Source organism: Hemitrygon akajei, unplaced genomic scaffold (genome assembly GCF_048418815.1).
Source record: "Hemitrygon akajei unplaced genomic scaffold, sHemAka1.3 Scf000095, whole genome shotgun sequence".
Taxonomy (NCBI): Eukaryota; Metazoa; Chordata; class Chondrichthyes; order Myliobatiformes; family Dasyatidae; genus Hemitrygon; species Hemitrygon akajei.
This window is the reverse complement of record NW_027331981.1, coordinates 1,520,192-1,542,974: the sequence shown is the minus strand read 5'-3', so window position 1 is coordinate 1,542,974 and position 22,783 is coordinate 1,520,192. Positions and strand designations below refer to the sequence as shown.

The window sequence follows — 22,783 nt, the reverse complement described above, 5'->3', positions numbered from 1 at the left end:
CGAGTATTCCATGGCTCCCAGCTTAAACCGTTTACTACCTCTTCCATAGGCACAGTCACCTCACTTCTCCCTTCTTGCTGGTTGGTAGATGGTTCTCTGATCTATGCTGTACCTCCTGGTATCTCCCCCGGTACGTGGTAAAATTCAGTACATTGTGGACTGGGAAGGGTATGGTCCAGAAGAATGCACTTGGATCCCAGCAAAGAACATCATGGACAAGTCACTCATCCACGACTTCCAGCGCACACAAGTCTGCTGTGCCTCAGGAGCCAAGTGAAGTGGTTCCTGTTACAATCGCAGATTCGGCAGCTGAGCAAACACAGCAATTGTGCTCGTGAATATGCATGTGTCAGCTAAGTATTATTTCATTGTGATGGTATTTAACTCTATTCTTTTCATGGAAGCACAACATCGGTTCACTGGTTTTGTGGTTTCCCTTCTGCCGTCATCAATGATGTCCTCACCCGCATCTCCTCCATTTCCCGCACTTCAGCCCTCACCATCCTCCCGTCACCACAAAAGGGACCCTGTTCTCCTTGTCCTCACCTATTACCCCACCAGCCTCCAGATCCAGCATATTATCCTCCACAACTTCCGCCACATTCAATAGGAACCCACCTTCCCTCTTTTGTTCCAAAAACATTTTTTGATAAAATAGATTCTTTGATTTTATCTTATGTTTGGAATAATAAAAGCTCTAGAGTGAATAGACATTTATTGCAAAAATCAAAAAAAGATGGAGATTTTATTATTGGGCAATTAATATTCGTTATATTACTTTTTGGATTTATGATATAGACGACCAAGATCGCCTTGTCATTAGCTTCTTTATTAGGAGCTCCTCTTCCGTTTTCGCTCTCCAGAATAGGTAGACAAGCTCTCAACCCTATTGTTAAACATATTTTAAAATTTGGTTTCAATTTCATAGATTTTTTGAATTAAATGATTTTTTTACTTTATTCTAATTTCTTTTTTAAAGCATCAACTTTGGATAAGGCTTTTTTAACATGGAAAATTAAGGGAATAAAAACTTTTTTAGTTTTGTTTTTACAAGACTGTCTAATGTCTTTTTCACAGTTAATGGATAAATATGATATCTCTAATATACATTTTTTCAGGTATTTACAGGTTAGGAATTTCTTACATGATTTTTTACCGAATTGCCCCTTGGCCTGCTTTTCAAATTGGCTTATGTTATTTTTCAGGTTAAACCTTTTCAAACAGTTAATGAAAGCTCGCATGTTGCCTAATGATTGGATTCAATTGTACCTGGGAAGTAGAACTTCAACATTCACTTTCAGATAATTAATGGAGTAAAATGTATTATTTAGTCAATAATTCATCTATCTGCGCACGCCATATCTTAATTCAGTTTAAGATAGTACACAAGGCCCAAACGTCCAAAGATAAATTGGCGCATATTTTTGCGAATATAAGCCTTATTTGTGACAGATGTAACACAGAAGTGGCTACTCTAACTCATATGTTTTGGTCATGTGTGAGTTTAAGTAATTTTTAGAGGGATCTGTTTGGAATATTATCTAAAGTTATAGATATGGATGTTCAACCTAATCCACTTACAGCAATTTTTGGGATTATCCCAGAGGAAGCAAGCAAAGTATCTGCTTCCGCCCAACATGCAATAGCTTCTTTTAACTTTACTGGCTGGGAGAACCATTCTGCTACACTGGAAAGAATCGAAACCGCCTACTGTTTTCTATTGGTTTTCCTCCATTATGTCATGTCTAAGCTTGGAAAAAATTACAAGCTGGACATTTAATATATCCTTTAATTTTGAACAAGTCTGGTGACTCTTTATTCAATATTTTCACATGATTTACCGTAGATTCCGGATTTTAAGCCGCTACTTTTTTCCCACATTTTGAACAGCTTTGAACTTTGCGGCCTTTAAAACGGAGCGGCTAATACATGATTTTTTTCATGCCGCCTCGTAAACATTTTGCCTCATAACAGTAGACCAATAAAATTGATGAGTAGTTCACAGAGGTCCAATGAAATTGTACGATAAATCAAGCGCACTTTCACAATTAAATTATTGTAAATCAGTCATTTGTACTCACCCTCATCAACATGGAAAACACTCGAAGAAAAGCATTGTGCTGCCTTTATGGCAGTTATTTAGTTTATAATATTTTCGCTTAGTAATTCATTTTCTAGTTAAAGTTAGAAGAGTTTTAACTATATTTGTTTTCTGTACTACATCGCGGGATGCTATGACGTCACACCCGGTTTCGCCGCGTCTTGTGGGAAAAATGCCGTTTGCGATAAACGGAAAGGAGGGGGGGAGCGCATTACGCGAGCGGCTTTGGATCTGAGCGAACGCTGCTTTTAAATGCCGTTTGCGATAAACGGAAAGGAGGGGGGGAGCACATTACGCGAGCGGCTTTGGATCTGAGCGAACGCTGCTTTTAAGTTAAAGTTGATCAATAACTTTTCCTGGTAGGCTGCAGTATAGATATTTTTTACCAGTCGTTAGGAGATATTGGAATGTTGTTCAGTAAAGAAGTATACGCAACGTATATTTAAAAGTAGCCGCGTTACGGGCACGGTTCGAAAAAAAGCATTTGCAATATGTATTTGTTTTAGTTACCATATGGATTTAATTCAAAGTTAAAAAATCCTCACGTGTAATATCTTTCTGTGTAAATATCTCATATTACAACGTGGGACACCTGCGGCCGAAAATCCGGTGCGGCCTAAAATCCGGTGCGCCCTTTACAAGTAAAAAATTGATTTTATTTCTAAAATTAGAGCCAGCGGCTTTTAATCAGGTGCGCTCTGTAGTCCGGAATCTACGGTAATTTATTTTTATTTATTTATTTTTATTTATTCTCTTTGGGGAAAATCCTTATCAATGAAGGTTTGGAGACGACTGGAAGGATGTGTTTTTTTTTCTCTCTTTTTTTCTAATTTTATCCTCAATTGGACTGCCCAATCTTTCTGTTTCTTTCCTTTTTTTCTCTTCTTTTTTTTTCTTTTTTGTTTCAGTTTAGTTAGTGTTTTTTTTCCTTATTAATAAAATTTCCAATCTTTTTTTATGATTGTTATGAATTGTTTTTTTTTACCATTGTATATATAACAACATAATATTTTACTTATTTGATTTTGATATTATATACTTGTTTTAACTGTTGCTGTTGATATGTCTTTTGTATTATCTACTTGTTAAACTCCTCTTCCAATTTGTATATTCTTTATTTGGAAATCAATAAAGTGATTGAAAACTGAAATGAATAGGACCCCACCACTAAGGACATCTTTCCCTCTCTACCCCTCTCTGCTTTTCGCAGGGATTGTTCCCTCTGTGACTGTCTGGTCCACACATCCCTCCCCACAGATCTCCCACCTGGCACTTATCTCTGCAAGCGTAAGTGTGACACCTGTCCCTACACCTCCTCTCTTACCACCATTCATAGCCCCAAACAGTCCTTCCAGGTGAGGCAACACTTCACTTGTGAGTCTGTTGGGGTAATTTATTGCATCTGGTGCTCCCGCTGCGGCCCCCTCTATATCAGCGAGACCCTACGCAGATTGGGGGATCACTTCATCTAGCACCTACGCTCCGTCCGCCACAACAGACAGGATATGCCGGTTGCCACTCACTTCAACTCCCCTTCACATTCCCATTCGGATATGTCCATACATGGCCTCCTCTACTGCCATGATGAGGCCAAACTTTGGTTGGAGGAACAACTCCTCATCTACCATCTGGGTAGTCTCCAACCCCTTCGTATAAACATCGAATTCTCTAACTTCCGGTAATTTCTTCCCCCATCCAACCTTCACTCTGTCTCCTCTTCTAGCTGCCTATCGCCTCTCTCATGATTCTGTCTTCTTCTACTACCCATAGTGCTTTCCCCTTAGATTCTTTCTTCAGCTATCCTGCCTATCCCCTCCCCCACCCCTTAATCTTCCCTGATTGTTTTTTCACCTGGCACATTCCACCCTGCCCCCACCTTCTTTATAGGGCCTGAAGAAGGGTCTCGGCCCGAAACGTTGACTGCTCCTTTCAACAGATGGTGCCCGACCTGCTGAGTTTATCCAGCTTGTTTGTGCGTCTTGATTTGACCACAGCATCTGCAGTGCACTTTGTGTTTACCATCAGTTCACTGCCTGCTTGTATTTGGTCTTGCATGAGAAATTGGACAGTCGAGTCAACTGTCTCTGAAGACTACCAGTTTTCATTGTTTTTTTTTATATATATATTTAGTTATTCCTTTCAGCTGCAGTGTTGGCTTCTTTTCCCATTTGAAAATAATAATTAACGGCCTGTTTGCTGTAGCATTTATTGTTTTCCTTTCCCTCTAACTTTGTTAACATTAAAGCTTGGGAACTATTGACCCACTTCAATGTCTCTCTCTTCATACATGGGCGATATCCGAATGAAGTGACATCTTGTCCGAATGTGCGCTTAAGTCCACGTGGATCACATCCACTTCCGAACCATCGTCAACATCTCCTGGTAACATCTTCGAAAAACTCTGTACAACACAAACTATCATGCAGGAATCTGATAACTCATAGACAGATAGATAGATAGATAGATAGATAGATATATAGATACTTTATTCATCCCCATGGGGAAATTCCACTTTTTTTTTCCAATGTCCCATACACTTGTTGTAGCAAAACTAATTACATACAATACTTAACTCAGTAAAAAATATGATATGCATCTAAATCACTATCTCAAAAAGCATTAATAATAGCTTTTAAAAAGTTCTTAAGTCCTGGCGGTTGAATTGTAAAGCCTAATGGCATTGGGGAGTATTGACCTCTTCATCCTGTCTGAGGAACATTGCATCGATAGTAACCTGTCGCTGAAACTGCTTCTCTGTCTCTGGATGGTGCTATGTAGAGGATGTTCAGAGTTTTCCATAATTGACCGTAGTCTACTCAGCGCCCTTCGCTCAGCTACCGATGTTAAACTCTCCAGCACTTTGCCCACGACAGAGCCCACCTTCCTTACCAGCTTATTAAGACGTGAGGCATCCCTCTTCTTAATGCTTCCTCCCCAACACGCCACCACAAAGAAGAGGGCGCTCTCCACAACTGACCTATAGAACATCTTCAGCATCTCACTACAGACATTGAATGACGCCAACCTTCTAAGGAAGTACCTTAGACACAAGAAATCACTAGGTTGCCCTAAAAAGGGCAGATAAAAGACAAACCAATAAAAAAGAAAACTGTTGACTTGCTGAATATCTACCTAAAGATAGACATGAACATGGTATTTCAGGCCGCTCTCCATGGACCTCACAAACACTGACGGTCATATCCAAATTCTGACCTGTCCAGCCATGTGTGGTTTTAGAAAATTAAAATGATTTGCACCTGTGAGTGACTCTGTTCTCTTTGGGACTCAGTGCAGCTGCCTATAATAGACAGGTGTTATCCAAAGCACGCCGTTCAGTAAAGAGAGTTGTCTGTAAATATGTATGTTCATCTATAAATTCATCATCTTAGGTCTTCAAATTTAGTGGTATGGAAATTACATCTTTGAATCCCTTTCACAATGTAACTCCTCAGACCTAGTTGTAGTGAAACTGGGATTATTTTCCAATGCAGTGGAACCTCAGGAAATTTTGCTGATTGTCTGTTGTTCCTATTATGGAATATCTTTCCATTTCTCTTCTGATAACCTATCTTGGAGATCAATCGTTCTAACTCCAGAATATCACAGCAGTGTTTTTGTTCTCAGAACAGTTTCTAAGATCCATCCATTTTAGTTGCATTATCGATGATCTTCAATCCATCGTAAGATAATATAGTTGAAGATATTTAATTTAGAATTCCTCAGCTGATGAGGAAGCCAATTCCTGCATTGCGGATGTGACACAATTCTAGAGGATTAGTGACAGGCAGTAAACATCTGAATCCCAAGACAGTTGCATGGACATTGTGTTGTTTTCACACATCAGTCATAAGACCAGAACGCATAGAAGCATACGTGGGTTGCTCGGCCTATCCTCCATTCCATCACTGCTGATTTATTATCTCTCTCAACCCCATTATCCTGCTTTCTCCCAGTAAATGTTGCCAACGTGCTAACATCTGCTTTAAATATACCCAATTACTCAATGCCCACAGCTGTCTGCACCAATTAATGCTACAGATTCGCTACCTCCAGCCAAGGAAGTCCCTCCTCATCTGTTCTAAATGGGCCTTGCTGGCTGTGTCTTCTGTTTCGAGACTCTCCTTTGCAGTAAACATCCTCATTATAATCAATGTCCTCTCCACATCTATCTACGTCTTTCAACATTCAGTCAGTTTCCGTGACAGTCGCCCTTGTCCTTCTAAACTCTACCGAGTACAGGCACAGAGTCACCCGCCGCTCCTCCTATATTAACCCTTTTATTCCAGGGATCATTCTCTTGATTCTCCATATCTTTTACCAACACTGATCACAATACGAAAGTGAGGTTCGGCCAATGCCAAAATATTATAACATTTATCTTATATTCTAATCCTCTCAAAATAATTGCTAACACTGTATTTGCCATTCTCAACACCGACTCAATCAATAGCGACCCCTTAGGGACCCCTGCACTAATTCTCCCAAGACACTTTGCAACTCTGAATTCTGAATTTTCTTCCAGATTAGAAAATAGTCTACGTCATCATTACTACCAAATTACATGCCCATATACTTCTCTATACCGTCTTCTAACTGGCACTGCTATGTCCATTTTTTCACTCTGTCCTTTTGCTTTTATGAACTCCCAACTGTCTCAATGCTTCCTGATTTCCTATTTACCTTCACATTTCCCACAAACTGGGCCATAAAGCCATCGTTCTGTGGACAAAGTCATTGACGTACAATGCGAAAAGAAGAGGTCCCAGAACCTACCCCTGCAGAACACAACTAATCAATGGCATTCAAGAAAATAAGACCCTCTTTATTCCCACTCTTTGCTTCATTTCAGTCAGCCAAATGTCTAACTCCAAATAAACAGGAACCCATTTTCCATGCTCGTATTTTTCCTGTTACGCAATTGGTTTTTAATCTTGTTAAGCAGCCTCATGTGCGGCACCTATACGAAGGTCCCATGAAAATCTAAGTAAACAATCTACACCGACTTTCCTGCATCGATCCTGCTGTCTATTCCCTCAAATATTTCCAATATATTTGTCAGTCAAGATTCCCCCGATAGATTTTGTCCTATTTTGTCACATGCCTCCAAATGCCCCAAATCCTTATCGTCAATAATTGACTCCTAGCATCTTCCTAATCATTGATTAGGTTAATTGCCTATTGTTTCCTTTCTTCTATCTCCGTCCTTTTTTAAGGTGTGAAGTGATATTTAAAATTTCCAGCCATCCAGAACGATTCCAAAAACTAGTGATTCTTGAACGATCATTACGAATACCTCAACAATGGTTCTTCATCTACCTCTTTCAGAGCCGATATGGTGTTATCCATCTGGACCACGTGACACATCATTCTGTAGTACCTTCTGCTTCCCAAAGACCTTCTCCTTAATAATTGAAATTACATTACTTGATGTACTAATATCTTCTGCCAATTCCTTATCCCCCATTACCATCTACATTTCTCAGCAGTTCGATACCTACAATAGTCTCGGTTTCACTCTTTACATTACTTAAGAGCATTTTGAAAAAACTCCTTTATATTATTTGCAAGCTTACCTTGGTATTTCATGTTTCCTCGCGTTGCAGCTTTTTTATTGTCTTCAGTTGATTTAAAAAAAGCTTCGAATGCTTTCCACTGCTTTTTCTATATTCAAAGCCCTTTCCTGTGTTTTTTGCTGGCTTACTCGCCAGCCATGGATGCTCATCCACCCATTCGACAAATCTTCATCTTTGGAATGATCTATCCTAAGACTCCAGAAGTGCTCCAAGAAACTCCAACCATTCCTGCCCTTCTGTCAGCCCTATCGTCTTCCAAATTATCTTTGACCAGCTCCTCTCCCATGCCTTTTAATTCCATTTATCCACGATACATCTAACCCTGAAACCGCAGGGTGTGCTCTATGATATTATGAGCACCTTAAGCTCCCGAATCAAATACAGTATAACTAACAACTCAGAATATAGATCCACCTTTCCCATAGTAGCCTCAATCACCAGCTACTCTAAGATGCATGTCGTAGGCATATTAAAAATACCTCTCTTGGAATTCCGCACCAATCTAATTTTCCAAAGCTACCTATTGATTGAAATCCACCATGACAATGACATTTTTGCATACATTTCCTACCTCCTGTTGTAATTTCTAACCCATGCCCTAGCTACAGCTCAGAGGCCTGTATATAATTTTAATCCTGGTCATTTTACCTTTGTACTTTCTTAACTCTACCCACCCACAAGGTTTCTAAATTGTCAGGTCTGATATCACCTCTTTCTAAATTTTTATTTCCCAGCAAAGGCAACCTAAACCCACCACCTATCTGCCTAACATTTCGATACAATATGTACCTTGGATGTAAGCACACAACTATCATCTCCTTTCAGCCACGATTCAGTGATGCCCGCCATCCATTCTTCACTCTTTCGCTCTCCCCTGCCTTGCGTTCTTCTTGTCACATGTTGTAGCTGTAATGTTGCACGTTGAAGGATCGAGGAAATTAATCACGCTGCATCTACTGCAGAATGTCAGTAAAGCCCGAATCTTACACTGTATTGATTTAGACTTCCCTTCAGTCATTGACAGAATCCAGAGATTTACTGTATGAGACAGCTGCCCAGTGACTACTCCTGGTATGAAGCTTCCGGGACAATGAACATGTACTTTCCTCCACATGCTTCATCTTTTCTGCCTGCTCCGTAATAAATTCATTGTTTGTCTTTCATAGAAAGTCACTGAACTGACAGAGAAGGGTAACCGGAGAGAGAGTTCTGCACTCTTCCTCAGTTTGGTGATGGGAAAAGGCTCGCAGACCCGGAGGATGATGTGGGAATCCTTTGTGCAAATGAGGACTGAGTTGCCGAAGTTGGACAAAATACTGACGGAAATACAGGAGCTCGGTATGTCAAAGCCATACAATGAATACAAAGTCACATTGAAATAAGGTTTTAATTATATTAGGTCTGTTTTCATGAAAGCTTTTGATTTAAATAGGCCCTGATCCACAGGAATACATGAACATCGCCCAAGGATTAACTCAGTTACCCACTCAACTGAAAGGTGAGTGATGGAATGCGCAGTTCAAACCACATCTCAAATGTTAGACTGTGGCTTAGCAGAACCTGCGAATCAAAATTAATCAGAATCAGGTTTAATATCAATAATTTCATCAGGGAATTTTGGATTCCGCACTTCATACAAACATATGAAATTCGGTATGAACACAACATATATAGCAGATAGAAATTAATCAACAAAAAAATATCAGAAATATGCTGAACGAAAAGAGAAAATCAAAATGCTCTAGAACAACAACTGGGTATACATTGTACCAATAGTAATATCAAACGTTGGCAGCATCCCCAAGTCACTGCATTACACCATCGAACAGTTAGGCCTACAAAGCAATATTTATGCACGCTAGAGAAAAAATAATCCACTAGTTCCAATCAATTGAGAATTGAGTGTTCTTGCTACCTGAGGGTGTAGCAGCTAGAGCTGAAAATAAATTATATTAATATTATCTTATTTCAAAAGCACTTTTCGCACAGACAATGTTGTTCAAATTACATCTCAGGTGGATAGATCGCAAACTAGAAAATAAAAGACAAAATGATGTTAGCTTTAAGCAAGGTTGAATTAAAAAGGTTTTGAGCTTTCATTTTAGAGTGACAACTGAGTTTTTATCACTTACACAGCACTTAGAAACATCTAGGTCACCCTGTATATAACTATGCGTGTCTTTGCATAAGACTTGTTTACCGCACTGCAGCTTTAGGTTTTGAATCTTACCGTTTCTGGACGTTCTTCAAAAAAAAAAAGCTGACCTGCTATTTATATTTTGGATTTCTACCTTATTTTGAATGCTGTTTCCCTGAACTATTCTGCTCTGTGTTTCCTTGTACAATCTCAGTGTACTGATGTGATGGACTGATAAATATGGATAGCAGGCAAAAATATTTTTTTATTTTACCTCAGTACATGAGAAAATGATAAACCAGTTTACCAAATTTATTGTCAATAAATCACAGCCCCACTCTCCCATTGCCAGACTAGCCAGTAGCAGTGGCCAACACTTCACCACTCTCCCCCAAAAACACAACTTACATACGCGTGTGGACTCTCCCATTTACAATGATACCTTTCCATCTTTCCATCCTTCTTCCATCCCTGCAATTAAATTCTACCAATTATCTGACTTGTCCTTCCTATAGTTATTGATCCGAAACCTTTGTGATGCTCTCCACAGATGCTGACTGACTTGAGTACTCAGACATATTCTGCTCCATTTTGCATGCACCGAGCGGTGGACATCTGAGAATCTCAAGTGTGCAGCTTTTGCCAAACTACACGGTGTCTTGCTCTGTTTCCACACAGGATCAAAAATAACAATCTGCAAACAATGCTTAAAAAATCGTGACATGTTGCAAATGAAAAAGTCCACAGTAGTGCAGGTGGGACTGCAATAGGCTATCAGGGGAATGTTTACCTTCACAAGTAATTAGTACAGGAATATGAGGATTCAATATTTTCTGGGTCATCCATCACTGTTAGTTGAACAGAATATTATTTTTTGACCTAATATACATGGAATTAATTCAAGCAATCTCAAATACTGAATGTTGAAATGCAGTTATAAAGTTATTTGTCAGTTGAGCTATTTAACATTTTAACAATATTCTCTGTTCCCATGGAAGATGTTCAACAGAAACACAGAGAGACTCTGCGGGCACAAACTGAAACACTGAGAGTGAACACGATCCTGACAAGGGAGACGGTGAAGATTTTCCAGCTGGTTGATCGACACGCTGAGCTCACGATCATTTCTACTGTTCGACATCGGAGACTGGTGGACATTGAGTTGTTGGCAAGAGGCAGAAACCATGAGGAGTGGAGAGGGAAACACCTCTGCAGAGATTTAGAGAAAATACGGGCTGATCACTTATTCCAGAGCAGCTTTTCCCAGAGTAAATCGCAATCTGGGATTTCAACAGCAGTGGCCGGAGTCGCAGGAATCGGGAAAACAACAATGGTACAAAAGATTGTTTATGACTGGGCCACAGGGAAAATATACCAGCAATTCCAATTTGTCTTCAGTTTCAAATTCCGGGATTTAAACTCCATTAACTGTGGAATAAACCTGAGGGAACTGATTCTGGATCAGTATCCTTACTTCTGGAACATCCTGAGAAAGTTCTGGAAAAATCCAGAAGGACTGCTGTTTATATTCGATGGTTTGGATGAATTCAAGCACAGGACCCATTTTGCTGACAGTCAAAGATACACAGAACGTCAGCACCAGTGCCCAGATCCCAAGTGGAGGTGTGAAGTGTCTGACATTGTGTACAGTTTAATCCAGGGCAAGCTGCTTCCAGGGTGTTCAGTGCTGGTGACAACCCGCCCTTCTGCGTTACATTTATTGGAAAAGGCAGAGATCAGTGTCTGGGCTGAAATCATGGGATTTGTTGGTAAAGAAAGGAACAGATATTTCATGCGGCATTTTGAAGATCAGGCGGTGGCATCAGCTGTTTTCAAACACATGGAGGAGAATGAGAACCTGTACACCATGAGCTACAATCCCTCCTGCTGTGGTATCCTAGCTCTGGCACTGGGACCCTTCTTCACACAAGTAGACATAGACAAGCATCGAATTCCCAAGACCTTGACCCAGCTGTATTCCTACTATATGTATAACATCCTGAAAAAGTATAGTGGTGAGATTGCGAACCCCCGTGATGTGTTACTCAGGGTTGGTCAGTTGGCCTTCACAGGAGTGTCCAAGAGGAAGACTGTGTTTACAGATGGAGATTTGATAACTAACAATCTGCTGCCTTCCCAGTTCCTCTCAGGATTCCTAATGGAGCTTTTTGAGAGAGAGGATTCTGCCGGGAGCGTGGTGTACAAATTCCCACATATCGGCATCCAAGAGTTTATGGCTGCACTCGCACAATTCCTGAATCCATATCCCGGAGATATTCTGAAATTCCTCACGAAAGCCCACAACACTACAGATAGGCGATTTGAGGTATTTCTCCATTTTGTGGCTGGTCTCTCCTCCTCAATGACAACTCGTGGCCTGGTGGAGTTTCTGGGTCAATTTACTCATCAAACAACTTGTCAGGTGATTGCCTGGGTGAAGGAGGAGGTTAAACGCCAGAGTGGAAGCACTGGGAGTGAAGCTGCTGAAAGGGGCCTGCTGAATGCATTGTACTACCTATATGAGTGTCAGCATCCTGGACTGGCTCAGATTACACTGGGATCTGAGCAAAAGATTTCATTCAGTAGAATGCGGCTGACCCCAGTTGACTGTACGGTCTTGTCACATCTTATTGGTATGTGTGATACAATAAAACACCTCGACCTCACTCGCTGTCAAATTCAGTGTGAAGGAATCCATCGTCTGGGTCCCGGGCTGCACAAGTGCGAAATGTTGAGGTAACTTGATTTATGTCTGACTCTGAACAGTAAAGCTGTCCCATTGTTTTGTTTCCATGTGAAGGAATTTGGATAAAACTGTAGTAAGTCAGATCGTGCAGAATTGTGACAAATGACCAGGGTATCCGTCTGTAATTCCCCAAAAGATGGGAGGGTTCTGTGTTTCCTTGTGAAGAGTGTTGGAGAATTCATCTGATCAGTGAACAACGGTTATTGGTTTAATGGTAGTAAATCGCTGGAATGACCATGTTTCTCGCTGCCTGTGACACGGCCATTGACAATGTTCCTTCTCACTTTCCGACACTGACTGTAGCAGCTAATTCAGAACTTCTTGCCTTCATTGCGATGAGGGGCAAGAGAGTGCCAACGGACTTCCCCAGTGAGAGGGAGAGATTACCTTTGTGAGATTGTCGTCCCCCTTCCCTTCTCCGTGTTGAAGATATCCATCGCTCCATCTGTGTGAATTTGCTTGATACCCAGTCCCCATGTGCACATCCCCTCTCCGGAATATACACCTGAATTCAGGCTGGAGCAGACGTCTGATCTAATTCCATATCCCTTCCTCTGGTGTGGTCATATTTCCTCATCTCTATCCTCCTTGAGAAAATCTATTCCTCCATCCTACTTTCTCCTGTGGGATCTGTCTTTCCCATCCCCAACTGCCTGGAGGAAACACTATTCCTCATCCACCTTCCCTCTGTGGGATCCCTATCGGGTCCCTCTTCCCCATCCCCTTTCCTAGAGTGGGCTCTTTCTTGTCCATTCCACTTACACCTGTGAGATCCCTTCTCCCCATAGACCTCATCCTGTTGGGCCGCTCTTCCATATCTCGTGTTGGATCTCCCTTCCCATCCCTATTCCTCCTGTAGTGATCACTATTCACCATCCACCCGCTACTGTGCGGATCTCTTCCCAGTCCTGCTTCCCCCTGTGAGCTGTCTCTTCCCCATATCCTTCCTCATGTGCAAAGTCTGTTCCAAAACCCCCTTCCTCTTGTTACTCTTTTCATAGTCCTGCTTCCTCCCCTTAGATCTCTCTTCCTCACCTGCCTCCTCCCGTTAGATCTCTCTTCCCCAGCCCCTTCCTTCCGTGGGGTATGTCTTCCCCATGCCTCTATGCATCGTCCTCCACCACGCTGCCTTCATCTGGTGGGTCTGTCTTACCCATCAACATCCCCTTGTCGAATCTCACTTGCACATCGCCATTGATCATGTCGGATCCCTCTTTCCCATTCCCTGCTTTTTCTATGGGATCTCCCCACCAGACTTCTTCTTGTAAGACCTCTTTTTCCCTTCTACATTTCTCCTTTGGGAACTTTCATCCCCATCCCCATTCCTCATTTAGGATCTCTCTTCCCCATCCTCCTTCCAGCTGCGGGAACACTCTTCCCTCTCACACTCCCTTGTATAACATTGTTCATCCCCAGGCCTCTATCCTCTTGTAGGGTCTCTCATCCCCATCCTCCTTCCAGCTGCGGGATATCTTTCCCCATACCATTTCTTCGTGTCTCATCTCTGCCCCAATTCCTCCTTCCTCCTGTATGGAACTTCCATTGCCATCCGCTCTATCCTGCGGTTTTTCTGTACCAAAAGCCTCTTTCTGCTGTCAGATTTCACTTACACATCGTCATTGCTCATCTGCGATCTCCCTTTTCCACTCCCCTTTTCCTGTGGAATATTCCCATCATATTCTCTCATGCGGAAGCTGTCTCCCCATCTCCAGTTTCCTCCTGCAGAATCGTTCTTCCCCACCACTACCTTCCTTCCATAATATCTCTCTTCATAATTGGCTTTTCTACCGAATCCCGAATCCCTATCACCCTTCCTTCTGTGGATCGCTCTTTCCCATTCCCCTTCCTTAAGTTGCATCTTCCTTCCCCGTCCACCTTTCTCTTGTTGGATGTCTCTTCCCCAGCATCTATCTTCCTGCGGAATGTCTCTTCCAGGCAGCCAACATCTAGTAGAAACTCTGTTCGCCATTTCCCTTCCACCTGTAGGAACGTTTTCCCCATACTCATTCCTTGTGTGAGACTATTCCTTCCTCAGTCTTCTGTTGGGGTTCTCTTTCACCATTACCCATGGATATTGTCTCATTCTTCACCTCTGACCCTCTCAATTCAGAGGCATGGGGAAGAGAGACCCCACGGGGTGAAGGAGATGCGGTAGAGAGATCTGATATTAGCAACTGGGGAATTTAAAGGTTTATACTCATTAATGCTCCAGAGCTGGTCAGTGAGGGACATTGACAGTAAGTGAACTGGTCAGTGACTTTCTGAGTGGTTTTGCTTTGGAAGTACCTGAGTGATGAAATCCTGTGATGCCCACTGTTTCAATCACTTAGTTCATCAATTTCTCTGATTACGTTTAGACTTGGGGAGAATAGACTGGGAGATCCAGGAGTGAAACTGTTGTCTATGGCTCTGAAGAACCCAGAATGTAAAATTCAGAAATTATGGTAAGTACCAGACTCCAGGAGACTGTGTTTCAGACACTCAACGTGACTGTAATCATTACTTATGTTGGGTATAAACACTGGGGGATTTTGCTGTGTCCTTTCACTTTGTGTCCTTCACCCTCCCTCACTCTCATCTCCAGGCTGTTCAATATCGGTCTCAGAGATTCCAGTGCCGAAGAACTCGTCTCTGCTCTCAGTACAATCCGATCACTGAATGGGCTGAACTTGAGTTTCAACTGGCTCACGGACCGATCTGTCCCCGCTCTTCGTCATCTCATACTGACGCTCCCGAGTCTGCAGTGGATCGGGTGAGTGTTTAAGTTAATGTTCAATGTGATCAAATATCAGCGGATCCGCAGGGTTTCTGCTGATATTTGACTGTGAGTGTTGTTGAAGCATTAACCCAGTTCCCCGTGAAAGACCCTGTTGTGTAATCTGTTTATTTCCTCTTTCTTCTTCCATCTGTTTCAGGCTTTGGAGAAATCAGTTCAGTGAGACTGGGAAGAAGGAACTGATGTCTCTGCAGGATCCCAGACCTGGACTGAGCGTGACCACGTGAACAACTAAATGCGTCAAAGTCATCTCACGTGGAATTGAGGCCATTTTGGCCGAACTCATACTCCCCCAGACTTTTAACGGCCATCTATTCGTTTAATGATGACTGTCCAGTTTTAATTTCCTTGATCACGTCTGTTGGTTTTAACCGGAGGGGGGTGGGGATGTGCTGCACAATTACACAAACAGGAAGAGCCCGGGTCAATGCACCAGGGCCCCAGGCTGGATGTATCCTGGAGGGAATTACTTTGCCCACTTTGGTGAGGACAGTATATTGTTTACTCTTGTACAGCCATTTACAATGATGATAAATCAACAAATACCTCGGGTGCGACCCTGGATCTGCAGTGTCCTCGGAGACTGCACCTAAACCTAAGCTGAACATTCCTGTCATGATGTTGAACCTGAGGAGAAACAGTGACCTAAAGTTACTGCTGATCCGCTGACCCTGCATCATGCAGCAGCGGTCTAGACATCTTTACATTGGCGTAGCAGCTTCTCTTCCAGACTGAGAGAGATTACTCGATCTCATCCCCCTCAAAACCCATGTGCTCTCGTGCCGCTTTTCCGCTCGACCAACACATCTTCCCCATTCTGTCCTTGCTCGAAACCCCATGTTCCACTCATTAGCATCCTCACCTCTACCTCCTTCCACAACTCACCCCCCTACCTCACTCATGCTCTCCTCACTCCAGCACCAATGCGCAATTCTCGCTCACCGCTCTGGGTCTGCCCAGTTCTAGCATACGAATGGACCTTTGCCCTCCTTGACTTCCCTGCAGCTCTCTCCTCGCACCCCCCGAGTGCCGTATTAACCCCGCTCCCCTCTCACTATCCTTGCACCTGTCACTGCCATCTAAACTCCACCAACATTCTCCGACTTCTCTCCTCCCCCACTACTCACTTCCAGCCCTGAACCTTTCCCGATCTTTCATTAGCCTGATCCACTAAACTCAGTGTGGTTTCCGATCTTTTCCCAGTCTCTCACCTCCACTACACGACTCGCTTCTCTTCTCCTTGTAACTATAGTCACTTCATCCCATGACACTATAATTTCTGCCATTGCGCTGTATTTGTCCGCAGTGGAAACTGACGGAAAATGCAATTAATATAATCCAATATTTCATTGACTCCCTACCGAACCCCCAACCACCGACAATCCGCACACCAGCGTCATTTTTTCTGTGGTGTGATAGCCGCTCCCACCTCCCTTTGGCCTTTATATGTCAGAAAATAGTTTTGGTAGCAGCTTTTATATTACTGGCTAGCTTATATTTAATCATTTAGGCGGGCTCTGTCGTGGGCAAAGTACTGGAGAGTTTAACATCGGTAGCTGAGTGAAGGGCGCTGAGTAGGCTACGATCAATTATGGAAAACTCTGAACATCCTCTACATAGCACCATCCAGAGACAGAGAAGCAGTTTCAGCGACAGGTTACTATCGATGCAATGCTCCTCAGACAGGATGAAGAGGTCAATACTCCCCAATGCCATTAGGCTTTACAATTCTACCGCCAGGACTTGAGAACTTTTTTAAAAGCTATTATTAATGCTTTTTGAGATAGTGATTTAGATGCATATCATATTTTTTACTGAGTTAAGTATTGTATGTAATTAGTTTTGCTACAACAAGTGTATGGGACATTGGAAAAAAGTTGAATTTCCCCATGGGGATGAATAAAGTATCTATCTATCTAATGACTTTTTCTTAAATTGTCTTCCGTTGGGGTTTTAAAAAGATTAGATTTGTAGTGGCTCCCATGAAGTATTGCCCTTCCTTCTGTTTTTATACTGTCCGGGACCTCCCTTGTCATTCCTAGTTCCTAGTGCTCCCTTTTGAATAAGACTACATCTTTAAGATATATCGAAGCTGCACCCTCTGATCTTCTCCGGGGAACTCTAACTATTGCTGTTCCACCGTTATTACGACTTGCATCTCTTCCCAATTAATAGCGGCAGTTCATCTATCATGCCTCTTTAATTACCCTTGTTCTGCAGCACCAAAACATTGGAATTTATTATGTCCCTCTCAAAATAAAGGCTGTATTTTTTCATAGTTTGATCACTTCCTGCTCTTCATTATCATTGTGCGTCATGTTGTATCACGTGGGCCATCATGTTCTTTCATCGTTATTATTCTTTTGGCACTTTTTTTCTGCCAAAGTGCTTTGCCATTGCATTCTTTTGTGCAGTATCTTTACAGAATTGGTGACCCTACCCGTCATCAATACTCTTCAGAGAATATCAGCCTGTTGTCAATAGTTGCAGATCCAGGACCAGCTGCTCACATGACAATCCACGTCCTGTTCCAATAGCTATAGGGCGATCCTCCTTTCCACTATCTCAAGCACAGATTATCACTCTCCAGCTTAAAACCATCCATGTGCCCATCTAAGAGTTCCTGAAATATTCCTAATGCATCTGTCTAAGCTAATACATTCGGCACTCATTACTCACTGTAATCATTAAACCTGCCTCTGATATTTCCACTAAACTTTCCTCCAATCACCGTACAAGTGTGCCTATCTTAACATCTCTAACAGTCCATAATTCATTTCCCTCTACCACCGTCCTAGGCAGAGCATTCCAGGCACCCACTACTCTGGAAAAGATGTCCCTCACATCTCACACACCTTAAGTGTATATGAAATTGTAGCGGTGTGCTACACACAGCACTGGAATAACGACACGCTGACGTTGAGGTGCAGTTGCGTTAAAGCTTTATTCAAACTTTGCGGCCTCGCTTTTAAGCCCTCCCCGGGTGGGAATGCATATTCACAGTCCCTTCCTGCGCGTGGGCTTTTCCCCTCGCTGGTGAAGAAGGCCTGGCGCCCTTTTTGGGGCCGGCCTCCCTGCCGGCGCGCACCGTTTTGTGAGCCGGTTCGTGTGCGCTGGAAAGTGAGTTGCCACACAATGCTAATTGATTTTTTTCTACCCTGTGTCTCTTATAATCGTATAAACATCTATCACGTCTCCCATCAGCCTTCACCGCAGCGGAGAAAGTAACACATGTTTCTCCAACCATTCGCTATAGCACATGCCCTCCGATATAGACAAATTTCTGGTAAACCTCATCTGCACTCTCTCCAAAGCATCGGCGTCCATTCTGTGATGAGGCAAATCCATCCTGCTTGTATACCAACTGCCCCATTCGCAGTCCTATCACTCATTTTCCCTCACCACTGCCAAAAGTCTATATATACTCCCTTACTGTTCTGGCAAACCTGCCCACAAGGATATTGGTCATATTCTCATATATGACTTTTTTTTTTAAATTGTCTGCCATTGGTGTTTAAAACTTTCCATTCTTCTAACTTCCTGTTACGTTTTACCCTGTCTTTCATTTTTATACAGTCCTGGACCTTCCTTGTCTTCCCTACTTGCCTAGTGCTCCCTTTTGAATAGGACTACATCTTTGGGATATATACCTAAGCTGCGCCCTCTGAATTGCTTCGGGGAACTCCAGCTATTGCTATTCCACCGTTATTACAACTCATGTCTATTCCTACTTACGTTTGGCAGTTCATCTTTTTTTGAGGATGTGACTAAACACATTGATGAAGGAAGAACAGTAGATGTAGTGTATCTGGATTTCAGCAAGGCATTTGATAAGGTATCCCATACCAGCCTGATTGAGAAAGTAAAGAGGCATGGGATCCAAGGGGCCATTGCTTTGTGGATGTGACTAAACACATTGATGAAGGAAGAACAGTAGATGTAGTGTATCTGGATTTCAGCAAGGCATTTGATAAGGTATCCCATACCAGCCTGATTGAGAAAGTAAGGAGGCATGGGATCCAAGGGGCCATTGCTTTGTGGATGTGACTAAACACATTGATGAAGGAAGAACAGTAGATGTAGTGTATCTGGATTTCAGCAAGGCATTTGATAAGGTATCCCATACCAGCCTGATTGAGAAAGTAAAGAGGCATGGGATCCAAGGGGCCATTGCTTTGTGGATGTGACTAAACACATTGATGAAGGAAGAACAGTAGATGTAGTGTATATGGATTTCAGCAAGGCATTTGATAAGGTATCCCATGCCAGCCTGATTGAGAAAGTAAGGCGGCATGGGATCCAAGGGGCCATTGTTTTGTGGATGTGACTAAACACATTGATGAAGGAAGAACAGTAGATGTAGTGTATATGGATTTCAGCAAGGCATTTGATAAGGTATCCCATGTCAGCCTGATTGAAAAAGTAAAGAGGCATGGGATCCAAGGGGCCATTGCTTTGTGGATGTGACTAAACACATTGATGAAGGAAGAACAGTAGATGTAGTGTATATGGATTTCAGCAAGGCATTTGATAAGGTATCCCATGCCAGCCTGATTGAGAAAGTAAGGAGGCACGGGATCCAAGGGGCCATTGCTTTGTGGATGTGACTAAACACATTGATGAAGGAAGAACAGTAGATGTAGTGTATATGGATTTCAGCAAGGCATTTGATAAGGTATCCCATGCCAGCCTGATTGAGAAAGTAAGGAGGCATGGGATCCAAGGGGCCATTGCTTTGTGGATGTGACTAAACACATTGATGAAGGAAGAACAGTAGATGTAGTGTGTATGGATTTCAGCAAGGCATTTGATAAGGTATCCCATGCCAGCCTGATTGAGAAAGTAAAGAAAGTAAATTGCTTTGTGGCTTGCACGCAGAACTCAAAGAGCGGTTGTAGACGGGTCATATTCTGTGTGGTGGTCGGTCACCAGTGGGGTGTCTCAGGGATCAGTTCTTGGACCCTTACTCTTCCTGATTTTTATAAGTAACATGGATAAGGAAGATGAGGGATGGGTTAGTAAGTTTGCTAATGACACAAAGGTTGGAGGTGTTGTGGATAGTGTGGAGGGCAGTCAAAGGTTACAGAGAGACATTGATAGGATGCATAACTGAGCTGAGAAGTGGCAGATGGAGTTCAACCCAGATCAGTGTGAAATGGTTCATTTTGGTAGGTCAAATAAGATGGCAGAATATAGTATTAATGGCAAGACTCTTGGCAGTGTGAAGGATCAGGGGGATCGTAGGGTCTGAGTCCAGAGGACGCTCAAAGCAGCTATGCAGGTTGACTCTGTGGTTAAGAAGGCGTACGGTGTATTGGCCTGCATCAATCGTGGAATTGAATATAGGAGCCGAGAAGTAATGTTTCAGCTATATAGGACCCTGGTCAGACCCCACTTGGAGTACTGTGCTCAGTTCTGGACGCCGCACTACAGGAAGGATGCGGAAGGCATAGAAAGGGTGCAGAGCAGATTTACAAGGATGTTGCCTGGATTGGGGAGCATGCTTTATGAGAATAGGTTGAGTGAATTTGGCCCTCTCTCCTTGGAGCGATGGAGGATGAGTTGACCTGATAGAGGTGTATAAGATGAGGAGACGTATTGATCGTGTGGACACTCAAAGGCTTTTCCCCAAGGCTGACATGGTTGCCACAAGAGGACACAGGTTTAAGGTGCTGATGAGTAGGTACAGAGGAGATGTCAGGGGTAGGTTCTTTACCCAGAATGTGGTGAGTGCGTGGAATGGGCTATCGGCAACGGTGGTGGAGGCGGATCCGGTAGGGTCTTTTAAGAGACTTTTAGATAGGTACATGGAACTTAGAAATATAGAGGGCTACATGTAAGCCTCGTTCTTTCTCAGGTAGGGACATGTTTGTCACAACTTTGTGGGCCGAAGAGACTGCATTGTTCTGTAGGTTTTCTATATTTCTATGTTTCTATCTATCATGTCTCTGTTATTCCCTTTGTTCTACAGCATCGATACATTTGAGTTTATTATGTGCCTCTCAAAATAAAGGTTGTTTTCTCCCATAGTTTGATCTTTTCCTCCTTTTCATAGTCTTTCTGTGCCGTGTCGCACAACGTGGGCTATCATGGTCTGTGACCATTATTCTTTGTTTTCTACAGAACTGCTTTGCCATTGCATTCTTCCGGGCAATATCTTTACAGGACTGGTGACCCTGCCCATCATCAATACTCTTCAGAGATTACTTTTACATATCCGGTATTTGCATATCCGGAACACCGGCTGCTCACAAGTCAATCCACGTCCTCTTCTAACGACTTCATGTAACACTGGATAGGGGCGGGGGGATGAACAGGCGCCACAACTTGCTCAACGATGATCTGCAGGTTAACGGAAGAAAGGTGGAATTTTAAGAGTTGTAAGGCGCTCCTTCTTTCCACTATCCCAAATTCGCTTATAACTCTCCATATTCCCTTTAAGAGTTCCTTAAATATCCCTAAAGCGTCTGTCTAATCTACCACCCTCAGCACCCATTATATAATCCTATATCCTGCCTCGGACAGTTCCCCTAAACCTTCCTCTAATGACCATAAAAGTATGCCTATCTTAGCATCTCTCAACAGTCCATAGTGCATTTTTCTCTTCCAGCAGCCTATGCACAGCATTCCAGGGAACCACTACTCTGGAAAAGAAAACTGCCCCTCGCTTCTCACTCACCTTAAATATATACGCAATGCTAATTTAAAATTTTTACCAGGAAAAAAAGATACTCTCAGTCTGCTCTATGTCGCTTATTATCGTATAAACATCTATCATGTCTCCTATCAGCCTCCACCGCTGCGGAAAAAGTGACACAAATTTCTCCAACCATTCCGTATAGCACATGCCCTCGAATGCAGACAAATTTCTGGTAAACCTCATCTGCACCCTCTCCAAAGCCTCGGCGTCCATCCTGTGATGATACAACCCACATCCTGCTTGTATACCAACTGCCCCATTCGCAGTCCTATCACATTTTTCATTATACCTGACAAATGAGTTCTAAACGCTTCACGACTGTTCTAGCAAACCTGTCCACAAGGGTATTGTTCCATCTCCAGTTCCGGTTGAGCTGATCCTATTGCACAGTTGAAAACGGGCGGAAGCCATCCCAATGAGCAAGAAAGATGAACCCTTACCCTTTGCACCAGTTTTGCTTGATCATCCTATCCTTGGCCTAATCAGCACCCGTCACTTGCAGGAATAAAAAAAAAATGACTAGCCTGGTCCTTTTTTTGTCTATCTACATGCCTCGCAAAACTCTCTCTTTAGGACCTCCTGTCCTGCAACTATGTCAGTGTTGCCAAGATGTATCAAGATCTTCCTCCTTTTGAGTGCAGTGTAACCGACCGTGATATCCCTGATCCTAGGAACTGGCAGGTAACACATCATCCTAGTATATTTATCGCGCACACATAACCTCGTGTCTACACCTCTAACTATGGAGTC

General features: G+C 42.7%; 1 protein-coding gene across 3 annotated transcripts in view; it reads left to right on the top strand.

The window, feature by feature from the left end:
- LOC140722969 (NACHT, LRR and PYD domains-containing protein 3-like) overlaps positions 1-17,215 on the top strand; it is a 37,251-nt gene extending 20,036 nt beyond the window's left edge. For 2 of the 3 annotated variants that reach the window (XM_073037591.1, XM_073037592.1), the window contains 6 exons: positions 8,841-9,012; positions 9,107-9,172; positions 10,810-12,547; positions 14,915-15,001; positions 15,142-15,309; positions 15,473-17,215. In XM_073037591.1, the coding sequence (XP_072893692.1) occupies positions 8,841-9,012; positions 9,107-9,172; positions 10,810-12,547; positions 14,915-15,001; positions 15,142-15,309; positions 15,473-15,560 (2,319 nt within the window). In that variant the 3' untranslated portion in view covers positions 15,561-17,215. The remainder of the gene's footprint in view (positions 1-8,840; positions 9,013-9,106; positions 9,173-10,809; positions 12,548-14,914; positions 15,002-15,141; positions 15,310-15,472) is intronic. The other variant, XM_073037593.1, reaches the window with a different exon arrangement.
- The last annotated feature ends 5,568 nt before the right edge of the window (positions 17,216-22,783 follow it).